The 14,199-nt window shown below is 42.2% G+C and overlaps 1 protein-coding gene across 1 annotated transcript; it reads right to left on the bottom strand.

Annotated features, from left to right (window-relative positions):
* Positions 1-919: 919 nt before the first annotated feature.
* Positions 920-2,314, bottom strand: DEFB121 (defensin beta 121). The gene is made up of 2 exons (XM_032294901.1): positions 2,153-2,314; positions 920-1,159 (listed from the first exon to the last, which is right to left on the bottom strand). The coding sequence occupies exons 1-2, from the start codon at positions 2,310-2,312 to the stop codon at positions 987-989; spliced, it is 333 nt and encodes a 110-aa protein (XP_032150792.1). The 5' UTR covers positions 2,313-2,314; the 3' UTR covers positions 920-986.
* Between the last annotated feature and the right edge of the window lie 11,885 nt (positions 2,315-14,199).

Below are 14,199 nucleotides of genomic sequence, written 5' to 3'. Positions count from 1 at the left end.
AGTACAATTAAAAAAAAAGAATCAAGTTATTTTTGATTAGTCAGATAAATAGCAAGTGTTGGGGATACTTGGGATCATGGGGCTGAATGTGGTAAAATTCCTGTGGTCTCAGTTCAGGACCAGTTCTGGAAAATAATCGGCCAGCAGTTTAATGTCCCATGGCCACAAATGGAGGGAATGGAAAGAAATGGAGCAAGGATCCACACAGTGCCTGGTGCCAGCACCCTGCACAGTGAGGAAGATTCACAAGAGGCAACACGCTGGAGCCCCTGAGGGGCAAACTGCAGGTGTGATCAAGGGAAAGTTAAAGCCGTTGGTGTGAGAACAGAGAGAAGCCCTGGGCCAACAATGGGTTCTTGTGTTCATCATAGACTCTTGCTTGCCTCCTGGACTCCCCTAAAATACTCATAGATTGGGATGCACAGCCTGCCTCAGTCTAGATTCTAAAGCCATGCTGTACAATACAATAACCACTAGCCACATTTAGCTATATAAATTTAAAGCTAGGTTGAATCAAATTAAACCTTCGGGTTCTCATTCACACTGGGCACATTTCAAGTGCTGAGTAGCACATGTGGCTAGTAGCTACCATATTGAACAACACAAATAGGAGACATTTCCATCATGGCATAATGTTCTATTGGCAGTGCTGGTCTAGAAGAAAACAGAAATCAAGTGGACAGGCTGAATATTCTTTAATTTATATCCTCTGGGACCAGCTCTCGGTCAGCAGGCTAGGAGCTATTTGCAAAGTTTAGATTATTATCACCTACCGGTCCATCTTGTTCTTCCTAACGTGCATGCACCCGCACACATACGTACACACACACACACACACACACACACACACACACTTTTCTTCTTTATTTACTTGTTTCTAAATATAACTAGGTGGAACTATCAGACAGAAACAGGATGGTGCCAAGAATGGTTTAATAGAACTGTGGGATCCCAGGATGCTGAGACTCCAGGTTGGAAGAGAGGTGTCAGACTGCAGGAGTTGATTCCAGGCTTGTATTTGTGTTTGATAATTTTGGCTTTACAGGTACATACTTGGGATCCACACAGCACTTAGCCTCAGTGTTGCATAATATATAGTATACTTCACTTTCTTTACACATTGTTCTGCACCTGCCTGACTTACCCCAACACTTCATGACTGAAAACAAAAAGGAAGAAGACAGCAGGGTCAGTTTTGAAAGAAAGCAGAAGGGTGGGAAAGGGAGAGGCTAAAGCCCAGTGGAGGAGTAGGAGGGAAAGGAGGAGATCTGTGAGAAAGACGCCCTTACACAGGATCCCCTAAGTTTAAGGGAGATTGTAGACCACTATGCTTTCTTCTTCCACTTGTGCCCCCATTAGGACCCCCAGAACCCCCCCCAGCTCAATAGCATGGGACCTACTGGGTAGCTTCTCCTCCTTGGCCAGCTCCTCGGGAGAGGGAAGAGGACCCTCTATCCAGGGTTTTGTCTCCCCCATATAATAATGTACCCAGGTGCCTAGTAGCAATTAGCCACCTTTTCTTGATATACTTCAGTACCCCCTCTGACCATATCAATGAAAGGTGACTGGAATACGAAATAAACAAATGAGAATATCTGTAAGGCTTCTGTGGCATCTGCAGAACTCCCAAGGATATTATACTGCCTTCTTCACAACATCCTGGGACTTTTCTCTAGGGAACTAGGAACAGCCATTCTGGGGAATCTACAACCTAAGATAACCCACATAATTTGGGGCTGCATATAAAAGTGGAATTGGAATCCTCAAACAATCAGAAACTTGAGAACGATTTTCCTAGAGGCAACGATAGCTCAAAATTCAAATCCTTGCAAGCAATTTTTTGAAAAAGTCCCAATTTTCTCTATACTCCATACCCAAGTCTCTCTCTTTGCACCCTATCCCACCCTCAGCTCATCATGTTCAACTTCTCCAGAGCCAACCAGAAATAAGGTTGGAGTGGTCAAATAATGGGCACTGGGAAGACCAGTTGGTACCAGAGAACTCAAACTTGCCCATGACTAGAGAGACTACCTAAAGGCCTCAGTGAACTCTACCAGGCCATTCTCCCAGCCCAACCTGTCAGAGGCCCCAGAGTTCTCTGAACATGCATCAGGTTCCCTGACTCCCATCCCCTTCTGGGTATCCTGTTTACCTGGGGTGACCTGGGCCAGGAGCAGGGTAACAGTGAAAACCAGAAGAAGGAGCTTCATGAATGACGAGTGATTAGAGAGGAATAGGAGGCTTCTCAACTGGAAAAACAGAGGACTCCATTCTGGGCAGTCCGGACTGGTATTTATTGCCCTGAGGAGCATGGCAGAGCCATGATCAGTCAACCAGAAAGGGAACAGTCATTTGAGATCAGACAGGCAGGCAAGGAAGGTATCAACCACACTGAATGAGGAGGCTGGGAGAAGGGGAAGGGAGGTTAATGAAGAGAAGACAGAGTCTTGCTGTTGAAGAATTTTATAATACACCTGGAGAACCAAGAAGGGGGAAAGTATTTTGATCACTAATTTATTTTTTATTAATGAGAAAAAAGACCCAAAAAACCAGGTGAGACAGAAAGGAGTGGTACTTCTGTGCACTTTGGGTTCTTCCCAGCAACAAGGACATCTTAGGATGCCCCAAGTGTTGGTGATTCTTTATAAGAATACCAAATGAAGGGCAGAGCAGGGGGAAATGCCTTAATATCTCCACGGCCATCACCACTGGAAACTAGAATGTCTGTATTCATGGAGTGGCATGAGCAGGAAAGCCACAGCCCTTACTTTTAACAGTACGTGTTTAATAGGAACAAGTAGCACCCTCATAGGAAGCAAAAGAAAAGCCGTTTATCATTGTTGTGGTCTTTCTTTTTCATTATTGTTTATTTTTTTGAGACAGAGTCTTGCTCTGTCACCCAGGCTGGAGTGCAGTGGCACAATCATAGCTCACTGCAACCTCAAACTCTTGGTCTCAAGGAATCATCCCCCCTTGGCCTCTCAAAACGCTGGGATTGTAGGCATGACCCACCATGCCCAGCCTGGTCCTTCTTAGAAGAAATGGTGGATTGCATTCTTGGTCCTACTTCATCACCCCTACTTGAATTCACACATTTGTCAAGGACTCATTTGTCAAGGACTCATCCTAGAGGAGAACTCTATTTCATTGTCCCTTCACTTTGGTCTTAGCATGTGATTTGCTTTGGCCAGTGATATATGGGCAGGAGTGACAGTGTGACGGTTCTGAGCCTAGGTTTTAAGAGATGATGAATGTTTTCATCTGCTCTTTTGTGCCTCTACCATCACTATGAGAAGAACATGCCCCAGTGGTCCAAGGAGGATGAGAGCTATGTGGGGCAGAGCTACTCCCGGTGACTTACAAATCTACAGTGAGAAATAGAGCTGCACCAGGCACTCCAGCCACAAGCAGAGCAATCTAGCCAAATATAAAAGATTGCTGTTTGAAGCCACTGAGTTTTGGCGTGGAACGTTACATAGTAATGGCTAACTTATGCATAAGGCCAGCAGACTGATCAGGAAAGAGCCAAGTACTTTTTAATACAATAATGGTAAGATCTATCTTTCTTTTTCAGAAAACTCTGAACCTGTTCCCTGCCTGGCCATTGACTCTTGCTTTGACTCATAAACCGTAAGTGACCCTAGTTGAAGAGTTTGCCCAGCACCCTTCTACTCCCTTCTCAGATTTCTTCCACCCACTTCTGGTTAGTTCCCTGCTGGGCGCACTGCAGCAGGAAAGGAAATATATTTACATGTCACTTCTTAGTAGTCTTTGCGGGCAGGAAGCGTTGGAGGGTAGTGGGCAAAGAAGATGAAGCTTCAGGCCCAAATAAGGCTTGGAGATTTTCTGGGGTTCTATTATATTCCAACTCTCTGGCTCCTGGTGCTATGTGTAATTAGCAATGGTAATGAATATGTTGGGCTTTTTTCTTTGATTTATTTGACATGATGTTTGACAATCTATCACTAGGGGTAATGTGGGGTAATGGAAAGAACACAAGCTTTACAGCCAGACAAATCTGGATTCGAATCCTCACTTTGCCACATATTAGCCACGTGATTTTGCACAAGTTAATTAATGTCTCTGAACTTCAGTTCAATTGTCTCTACCATGGAGGTGACATTACTGACAGTGGAGGATTGCTCTGAAGGGGTCGAGTACACTGGATTGAAGATTAAACTAGGTAATACTTGTAAAGCTCACAGAACAGTGCCTGGTGTCGGGGAAAGCCGCTGATAACTCTGATAATCAGAAAGCCTCTGATAAGTTATTGCTATTTACTACAAATTCCCCCCTTCCTTGACTTCTTGGAACAGTTGGCTATGGACCTCTTTCCTTCTTGAAGCGCTCCTGGCTTTTCATTGTCAACATAATCAACGTTCAGTGCAAGCGACACTAGATGGGCAGTAGCTCAGAGATCTCTCTGCTTACTGTGATTTTCAAGTTTGAAAATTTCAAAACTTAGTACCTCAAGGCTAAGACCCAGAGGGCTCACCCAGAGTCCAGGCTCAAGGACAGCTCTCCCTTGTGTCCAGAGTGTATTCGATGTAACTGTTTAGCCACGGGCGAAAGAAAAGAGGACAAATGCCCGGCTTTTTATCAGACCATGTTTCCAAGCTTATCCCTTTTCCTCGCTCTCCTTGTCCTCCCGGGATCTCTTCACTGGCCTCTTATCTTTACTGTTGCCAAAGCTTTCCAGAAGCTGCTCTTTCCCTCAATCGTTCATTTGTCTTCTTGTCCAGGAACCAACCACTGCTCTCTTCATGGCAGATCAGCTTCTCATCCCTCCTCAAGGGCCTTTCTCTAACTACCCCACATCCAAAGCTACCCAGGTCATTTTAAGTTGCCTATGGACTAAGGACTAAGGTTCTGGGAGGCGAGGGCAGAAATGTTCAAGAAGGTTTCTGTCCCTAACATGCTTACCACTTATTGAGGAAAATGGAAAACAAATATTTTTAAATGAGCTTCATATCCCTCAAAAGCACACACCAGAAATGTCTTCTAAATAAATCCAATCTGGATTAAGTACTATTATGTACAGAGCACTCTCCCAAGCACCAGGAAATCAACGCAGTAAGGACATTGTCCTCTAACAGCCAGCTCTGTTAGGATAAACTAGCGTATGCTGCAGTAACCAAAAAAAGAAGAAGAAGCTTGGTGGCTTCTAAGAACAAAGGTCTGTTTGTCTATTTTCCATACATGCTACGTATCCACTGAAGGCTGGCTGGGAACACGGCCCCGTAGCACAGTGTGGAACCCAGGCTGCCTGAGTAGCCACTCATTGGGTGTTAATCACCGTGACAGAGGGAAAGAGAGCTCTAGAGAGTCTTGAACTGGCCATTGTATGCCCTGACCTTGGAAGTAAAATGTAACCACCTCATAACTCACCGGCTACAACAGTGACATGGCACCATTCAACCACAAGAGGGCCAAAAGTACAATCCTGCAATAGGCTTAGAATTCGGAAAGCCAGAATTACCAAAACTACAAGACAGTCGTGGGCAAGGCTGTGGAGAAAACCCTTGCACACGTTGGGTGGGAATGTAAAATGGTGTGGCCACTACGGAAAATGGCACGGAGGTTCTTCAAAAAATGAAAGATAGAACTACTGTATGACCCAGCCATTCCATGTCTGGATATATAACCAAATAAACTGAATCAGTATCTCAAAGAGATATCTGCACACTCACGTTCATTGGCATTGTCGACCATAGCCAAGATGTGGAGACAAGCTAAATGTCCATTGACAGATGAATGGATAAAGAAAATGTGGTATATATACACAGTGGAATACTGTTCAGTCTTTAAAAATAAGGGAATCCTGCAATACATGATGACATGAATGAGCCTTCACAGAAAGGCAAATGCTGCATGATTCCAGTTACATGAGGTGTCTAAAACAGTCAAATTTATGTCAGCAAAGAGTGGCATGAGCTTGTCAGGAGCTGGAGAGTAAGGGATGTGAGGAATTACGAATCAATGGGCAGAAAATGTCTGTTAAACAAGATGAGTAAGTTCTAGAGGCCAGGTGGAGTAGCTCACACCTGTAATCTCAGCACTTTGGGAGGCTAAGGCAGGAGGATCCCTTGAGCTCAGGAGTTCAAGACCAGCCTAAGCAACATAGCAAGAAAGACCTTGTCTCTATTAAGAATAAAAAATTAGCTGGGCATGGTGGCATGCCCCTGTAGTCCCAGCTACTCAGGGATGGTGAGGAGGTGGTGCTGAGATGGGAGGATCTCTTGAACCTAAAAGGTGGAGGCTGGCCGGGCACGGTGGCTCACGTCTGTAATCCCAGCACTTTGGGAGGCCGAGGCAGGTGGATCGCGAGGTCAGGAGGTCAAGACCATCCTGGCCAACATGGTGAAACCCTGTCTCTACTAAAAATGCAAAAATTAGCTGGGCGTTTGTCACGGGCCTGTAGTCACAGCTACTTGGGAGGCTGAGGTGGAAGAATCGCTTGAACCCAGGAGGCGGAGTTTGCAGTGAGCCAAGACTTCGCCACTGTGCTCCAGCCTGGTGACAGAGCAAGACTCCATCTCAAAAAAAAAAAAAAAAAAAAAAAGGTGGAGGCTACAGTGAGCCAAGATTGCGCCACTGCACTCCAGCCTGGATGACAGAGTAAGACCCTGTCTCAAAAAAAATTTTTTTAATTAAAGTTTTAGAAATCTGCTGTACTACATTGTACCTAGAGTCAATAATAATGTATTGAACACAAAATATTTTTAAAACAGATCTCAACATGTTATGTGTCCTTACCACAATAAAATAAAACCTTTGAAAAACTCAGAAATCCAGAATATTTGATGAACAGTCTTTTTTTTTTTATTATTGGAGACAGAGATTCACTCTATCTCCCAGGCTGGAGTGCAGTGGCACAATCTCGGCTCACTGTAACCTCCGCCTCCCTGGTACAAGCAATTCTCATGGCTCAGCCTCCGAAGTAGCTGGAATTTGAGGCACCTGCCACCACGTCTGGCTAATTTTTGTATTTTTAGTAGAGACAGGGTTTCACCATGTTGGTCAGGCTGGTCTCAAACTCCTGACCTCAGGTGATCCACCCGCCTCAGCGTCCCAAAATGCTGGGAGTACAGGTGTGAGCCATCATGCCCACAATGAACAGTCTTAATGACTACCAAATACATCATCACAGTGGTCAGACAGAATGGCCACATGCATAAAAATGCTGCAAAATAGGCTGTGTCTAATCAAAATAAATAAATTTATATATTTATTATATAAATTAATAAATTGATATAATAGAATTTATTAATTTATTGATTTATTATATGACTGAGTAAACTAATCTCTATAAATATAACCTCCACCTCCAGGGTTCAAGCAATACATACAGTAGAACAGAGGATGGGAACAACCACCCAAAGGCCAAGGCATTCAGGGAGAGGTTCATGGAGGACCTTCTCCAAGGCTTGAAGAAGAATAGATTTCAGATAAATGGTGGAGATGGAAAGGGTGTCAAAGAGTACTCAGGCAAGGGAGCACTGTGAACTGAGGAGTGGTGGCAGGAACACCTGCAAGCCATCTGGAAATAATGAAGATACCGCCTGGCTGCAGCTGCCAGTTACTGCACCATATAACGTGAGAAAATTACATAGAGATAAGATTTTTAAAGTTTTCTGAATGCAAATGTAAGAAACTTAGACTTGGTTCTCAGGTCAAAATCAGGGAACTGAGGGAGGCTGAAAAGGCAGAGATCTGCGCCCTTCTTCCCACTTTGTTTTTTTGAGACAGAGTCTCACTCTGTCATGTAGGCTGGAGTTCAGTAGCACAATCTTGGCTCACTGCAACCTCCACCTCCGGGATTCAAGCAGTTCTCCTGCCTCAGCCTCCCAAGTAGCTGGGACTACAGATGTGCGCCACCATGCCCAGTTAATTTTCGTATTTTTAGTACAAAAGGGGTTCCACCATGTTGGCCAGCCTGTCCTTGAATTCCTGACCTCAAGTGATTCGCCCGTCTCAAACTCCCACAGTGCTGGGATTATAGGCATGAACCACCATGCCCGGCCTCCTTCTCACTTTAAACTAAGCATTTCCATTTCGGTCTGTTTGATACCTTGAGTTGCATGTAAGTTTTTGGTTTTAAAAAGTTTTCTGCTTCTTTAAAAATAATATTTGAAAAACTCTGGTTTTGGAAGTACAGAGCCATTTTTTCTTTAAGTTTTTGAGCATAGATTCTTGGAATTCAGATCTGAGAGCTTGTTGCATCTGATATGTATCAAAAGCAAGAACACCCTCTAAGCCACCCTTGCCTTCTCTCTTAACGCTCTTCCAGCAATGGAAAAATCAATACATGTCAAGATAGTGCATTCCATCACTGGACCCCTCTAATTTAAACAATCAGAATTTACTTTTCTGTAACTTCTACCTATTATTCCTAATTCTGACCTTTAACAGTTCCAGAGAATAAGTCCAAAAACAACTCCATGTCAAATGCTTGAAGACAGCTATCATGGGTCTATTTGGTCTTTTTTTTTTCTAGGCTAATCATCCCAAGTTTCCTCTTCCCACAAAGTAGGGCAGTATATTCTTATACTGGTGAGGCCTCTCAGAGAGAGACTCTTATCTGAATCCTCTCCCTTTCTTAAAGCAGGGAGACTGATCTCAAGCGAAAACCTGAAAGGGAGTATTTTAAGAAGCATAAGGCCCAGTAGCTTGTCTACATAGGCCTCCCTTCACATTAGAAAAGAAAGAAGGCCAGGCACGGTGGCTCACACCTGTAATCCCAGCACTTTGGGAGGCCAAGGTGGGCAGATCACTTGATGTTAAGAGTTCAAGATCAGCCTGGGAAACACGGTGAAACCCCGTCTCTACTAACAATTCAAAAATTAGCCAGGCGTGGTGGTGCATGCCTGTAATCTCAGGGACTCGGGAGGCTGAGGCAGGAGAATAGCTTGAACTGAGGAGGCAGAGGTTGCAGTGAGCAGAGACGGCACCCCTGCACTCCAGCCTGGACAACAGAGAGAGAGATTCTATCTAAAAAAAAAAAAAAAAGAAAAAGAAAGAATGAAGAAAAATCAGTAATAATAAAACTTAGAAATTAAAAATACAAAGATGAAATTTCTATAAATTAGAATAAAATGACAGAAATAAAATAAAAGCAATAGAGAAAATATGAGAAAACCAACAAATCACTCAAGGAGTCCAACATTTGAAAAATAGGTAGCCAGAAATAGGGAACAGAAAAAACAAAGACCAGGGAATTATCAAAGAAATAAGTAAAGAAGTATAGAAAGTGTCCTAAAAATTGAAAGATATGAGTTTCCAGATTGACAGGGCCCACTGAGTGCTCAGAAAAATTGATTTCAGGCCGGGCGCAGTGGCTCACGCCTGTAATCCCAACACTTTGGGAGGCCAAGGGGGGCGGATCAACTGAAGTTGAGAGTTCGAGACCAGCCTGACCAACATGGAGAAACAACATCTCTACTAAAAGTACAAAATTAGCTGGGCGTGTTGCTGCATGCCTGTAATCCCAGCTACTTGGGAGGCTGAGGCAAGAGAATTGCTTGAACCTGGGAGACCAATGTTGTGGTGAGCCGAGATCACACCATTGCGCTCCAACCTGGGCAACAACAGAGAAACTCCGTCTCAAAAAGAAAAAAAGAAAAATTGACTTAGTAATCCTACATGAAATTTAGGCACCTCAACATGAAACATCCAAACCCTACAGAGACCTTAAGGGCTTTCTTATTGTCTTATTTCTCTCCCTTTCAGAGAGAAATAACACGTCACAAACAAAGAGAAGAATCAGAATGGCTTCAGATTTCTCCACAGTAAAGCGGTAGGAGGCAGGACTCAACTCCAGATAGAAGACTGACTGAAACAGGCAAGAGGTACCAAAAGCACCTTTTCATAAGACTCGCCCACCAAGGTCATGAGTTCACCATTGCCATGGCAACACCTGGAGGTTATCACCCTTTTTCTAGAAATTTCTAAATGATCAATTTCTTAATTTCCATGGAATTAAAAATGGATATAAATATAACTGCAGAAATGCCCCTGAGCTGCTACTGTCATCACATTGCCTGTGGGTAGCCATGTTCTGCAGGAGCAGACACAGAGCTGTAACACTGCCACCATCTCAGTAAAGCTGGTTTCTTCTACCCCCGCTCACTCTTGAATTCTTTTCTAAGAATTTGCCCCTCATGGGTAACACTAGATATTGGAAAAGACAATGAGGCAATGCCTTCGACAGTCTAAAGTAAAGTAATTTCCAATGCGAAGTGACCAGCCAAACCACTAACCGAGTATGAGGATAGTACATTGAAGTCAGACATTTTCAGGAAGCTATCAGGAGGTGCTCCGTCCAAATAAGAGTAAATCAAGAAAGACCTAGAATCCAGAAAGCAAGGCATTGATCTCAGGAGAAAGTCAAAAAGAATCTACAGGATGATATAAATAGAGATCCAGGATAAGATCAGGTCTGCAGGCATAACGTCAACCAGTTCAGAGTGAAGCAGGTCTGAATGCCCAAGGAGAGAAGTCTCCAGGAAGACAAAATTGATAAAATACCTAAAGATTCTGAAGATATTCAAAGAAGATGGCAGACAGCTAAATCCTCATTTCCCTTGGCAGAAATCCAATGGAAAATGCCTAAAACTGAAAAATTAATAAGTAACTATATATGCCTATTAGTAAATAATGATGGAAGAGATGGAAGTGAAATCAAAAGAAACAACCAAAAGATGTGAAACTAGTTTGAAAGCAAGGAATGAAGAAAGGGAGACAGAGGACTCCGGTATTTTATTACAGTCTTATATAATACTATACTATTACATACTATTATAGTCTCTTATTCAAAGTTGATTTTTTTTTTTTTTTTTAGACAGAGCCTCACTCTGTCACCTAGGCTGGAGTGCAGTGGCATGATCTTGGCTCACTGCAACCTCCACCTCCCAGATTCAAGTGATTCTCCTGTCTTCACCTCCTGAGTAGCTGGGATTACAGGCTCCCGCTACCACGCCTGGCTAATTATTGTATTTTTAGTAGAGACAGAGTTTCACCATGTTGGTCAGGCTGGTCTCGATCTCCTGACCTCAGGTGATCTGACCGCCTCGGCCTCCCAAAGTTCAGGGATTATAGGTATAAGCCACCGTGCCTGCCCTCAAAGTTGATTTTTAAAACTATGTTGTATGTATGGTTTTGATAAACATTTAAACTAAATATGAAAATCAAAATAACAAATATAGCAAGAAAGTAATGGGGTAAGAATTAGACCTGTGGATAAAGTTAATTTTCCTGCTTAACTGTTCAACTTCTATAACAATCCCAGAAATTAAGACCCCTTTGCAACACTGTCTACTCCCAGATTTTCATTTAAGAAATTCAAATAAATCCAACAGATGTTTTCATTTATATTAGCAATGGTGTAGGAGCAAGGAGCTACTTGCAAGCTTATATCTTTTACCCTCTCCTTTGAGTCATGCACACTAGCATTTAATTCCAGTACTTCCTCATGTTAGTTATGTGGGTATCATAGCATTGGGTAAATGACTTCACCAATCTGAGCCTCAGTTTCCCCACTTATAAATAAAAGTGATGACAATAACTACTTATTGGGTTGATTGAAAGGATTAGATGAATAATGAACTATCTTTAAAAGATATTTAAAAACAGCCCGGGCAGAGTGGCTCACGCCTGTAATCCCAGCACTTTGGGAGGCTGATGTGGGTGGATCACCTGAGGTCAGGAGCCCAAGACCAGCCTGGCCAACATGGTGAAACCCCATTTCTACTAAAAAGAAAAAAAAATACAAAATAATTAGCGGGGTGTTGTGGTGGGTGCCTGTAATCCCATCTACTTGGGAGGCTGAGACAGGAGAATCACTTGAACATGGGAGGCGGAGGTTGCAGTGAGCCAAGATCTCACCATTGCATTCCAGCCTGGGTGATGAGTGAAACGCTGTAAAAAAAATAAAAATAAAAATAAAAATAAATAAATTTAAAACAATTCCACTTACAATAGCATCAAAAAAATTAGGAATTTAGTAAAGTTGCAGGGATAGTAATAAAAACAGCATGGTACTGGCATAAAAACAGACACACAGACCAATGGAACTGAATAGAGAGTCCAGAGATAAATCCACACATTTACAGTCAACTGATTTTCAACAATGGTGCCAAGAACACACAAAAGGGAAAGGATGGTCTCTTCAATAAAAGGTATTGCAACAACTGGATATCCACATGCAGAAGAATAACATTAGACCCTTATCTTGCCTCATATACAAAAATCAACTCAAAATCGATTTAAGACTTAAACATACGGACTGAAACAGTGAAACCACTAGGAAAAAACAGTGAGAAAAATCTCCATGACATTCATCTGAGCAATGATATTTCGGATATGACCCCAACAGCACAGGCCACAAAAGCAAAAATAGTCAAATGGGATTATATCAAACTAAAATCTTCTGCACAGCCAAGGAAATCAACAGGGAGAGGAGACAACCTACAGAATGGAAGAAAATATTTGCAAGCCAAACATCTGATAAGACATTAATACCCAACATATATAAGGAAACTCATATTAGAAAATAAATTACTTAGAAAATAATTAGATTTTTTAGAAATAATTAGAAAATAATTAGAATAATTATTAGAAAATAAATAACCTGATTTTAAAATAGGCAAAGGACCTGGATAGACATTTCTTAAAAGAAGACATATGAATGGCCTACAGGTATATGAAAAAAAAAATCATAAACGTCACAAATCATCAGGGAAATGCAAGTTAAAGCCATAAGTTATCACTTCACACCTGCTAGATTGGCTATTAACAAAAAGATGAAAGATAACAAGTGTTGGTGAGGATATAAAGAAAAAAGAACACTAGCATACTGTTGGTAGGAATGTAAATTAGTACAGCCGTTATGGAAAACCATATGAATGTTTCCCAAAAAATTAAAAAACGTAATTACCATATGAATCCTGGGTTGATATGGTGAGACTCTGTGTTCCCATCCAAAAATCATCTTGAATTGCAACCCCCACAGGTTAAGGGAAGGACTTGGTGGGAGGTGATTGGATTATGGTTTCCCCCATGCTGTTCTCATGATAGTGAGTTTGAATAAGATCTCATGGTTTGTAAAAGTGTTTGGCACTTCCCCTCAACCCCAGTGCGCTTTCTCTCTCACCCGCTGCCATGTAAGATGTGCCTTGCTTCCCCTTCACCTCCCACCATGATTATAAGTTTCCTGAGGCCTTCCCAGCCATGAAGAACTGTGATTCAATTAAACCTCTTTTGTTTATAAATTACTGAGTCTCAAGTATTTCTTTATAGCACTGTGAGATCAGACAAACACGTGGATAGACATCCAAAGGAGATGAATTCAGTATGTTGAAGAGATACTTGCACTCCTATGCTCTTTGCCTCATGATTCATACTAGTCAAGTTATGGAATCAACCTCAACCCCCGTTTATAGATGGATGGATAAAGAAAATGTAGTATAAAAAAAAGAAAAGAAAATGTAGCATATTATACTATGAGGTATTATTCAGCCATAAAAGTGAAGAAATCCTGCCATTTGTGACAACACAGATGAACCTGGAGGACATTACCTTAAGGGAAATAAGCCAATTACCAAACGACAAATACTGCATGATCTCACTTATATGTGGAATCTAAAAATGTTGAATTTGCAGAAGCAAAGAATAAAATGCTGGTTTCCAGGGCCTGAGAGATGGAGGAAATGGGGAGATGTTGGTCAAAGGATGCAAACTTTCAGTCATAAGATGAGTAACTGCTGGAGATCAACTGTTAAGCTTGTTGATTACCTGGGATCATTTGTGCTGCTCTAACAAAACACCTGAGGCTGAATGAGTTATAAAGAAGAGAAATGTATTTCTCATGGTTCTGGAGACTGGGAAGTCCTAGATCAAGGCTGGTGAGGGCCCAGTTTCTCTGGTTCCAAGATGGTTCCTTGTTGCTGCATCTCCCAGTGGGTAGGAACGCTGTGTCCTCACATCGGGAAAGGGACACACTGGGTGAAAAGGGGTAAACTGCTTCTGTCAAGTCCTTTTATAAGGTCACAAAATCCCTTTCATAAGGGTGAAGCCCTCATGACCCAATCACCTCCTAAAGGTCACACCTCTTAATACTGTTGCATTGGGCATTGTGTTTCAGCATGAATTTTGGAGGGAACAAAAACATCCAAATCACAGCAGTGACTACAGTTAACAATA

This window comes from Sapajus apella, unplaced genomic scaffold (assembly GCF_009761245.1).
Source record: "Sapajus apella isolate SASKATOON/1434 unplaced genomic scaffold, GSC_monkey_1.0 scaffold33, whole genome shotgun sequence".
Classification (NCBI taxonomy): domain Eukaryota; kingdom Metazoa; phylum Chordata; class Mammalia; order Primates; family Cebidae; genus Sapajus; species Sapajus apella.
This window is presented reverse-complemented; position numbering and strand designations above follow the sequence as displayed.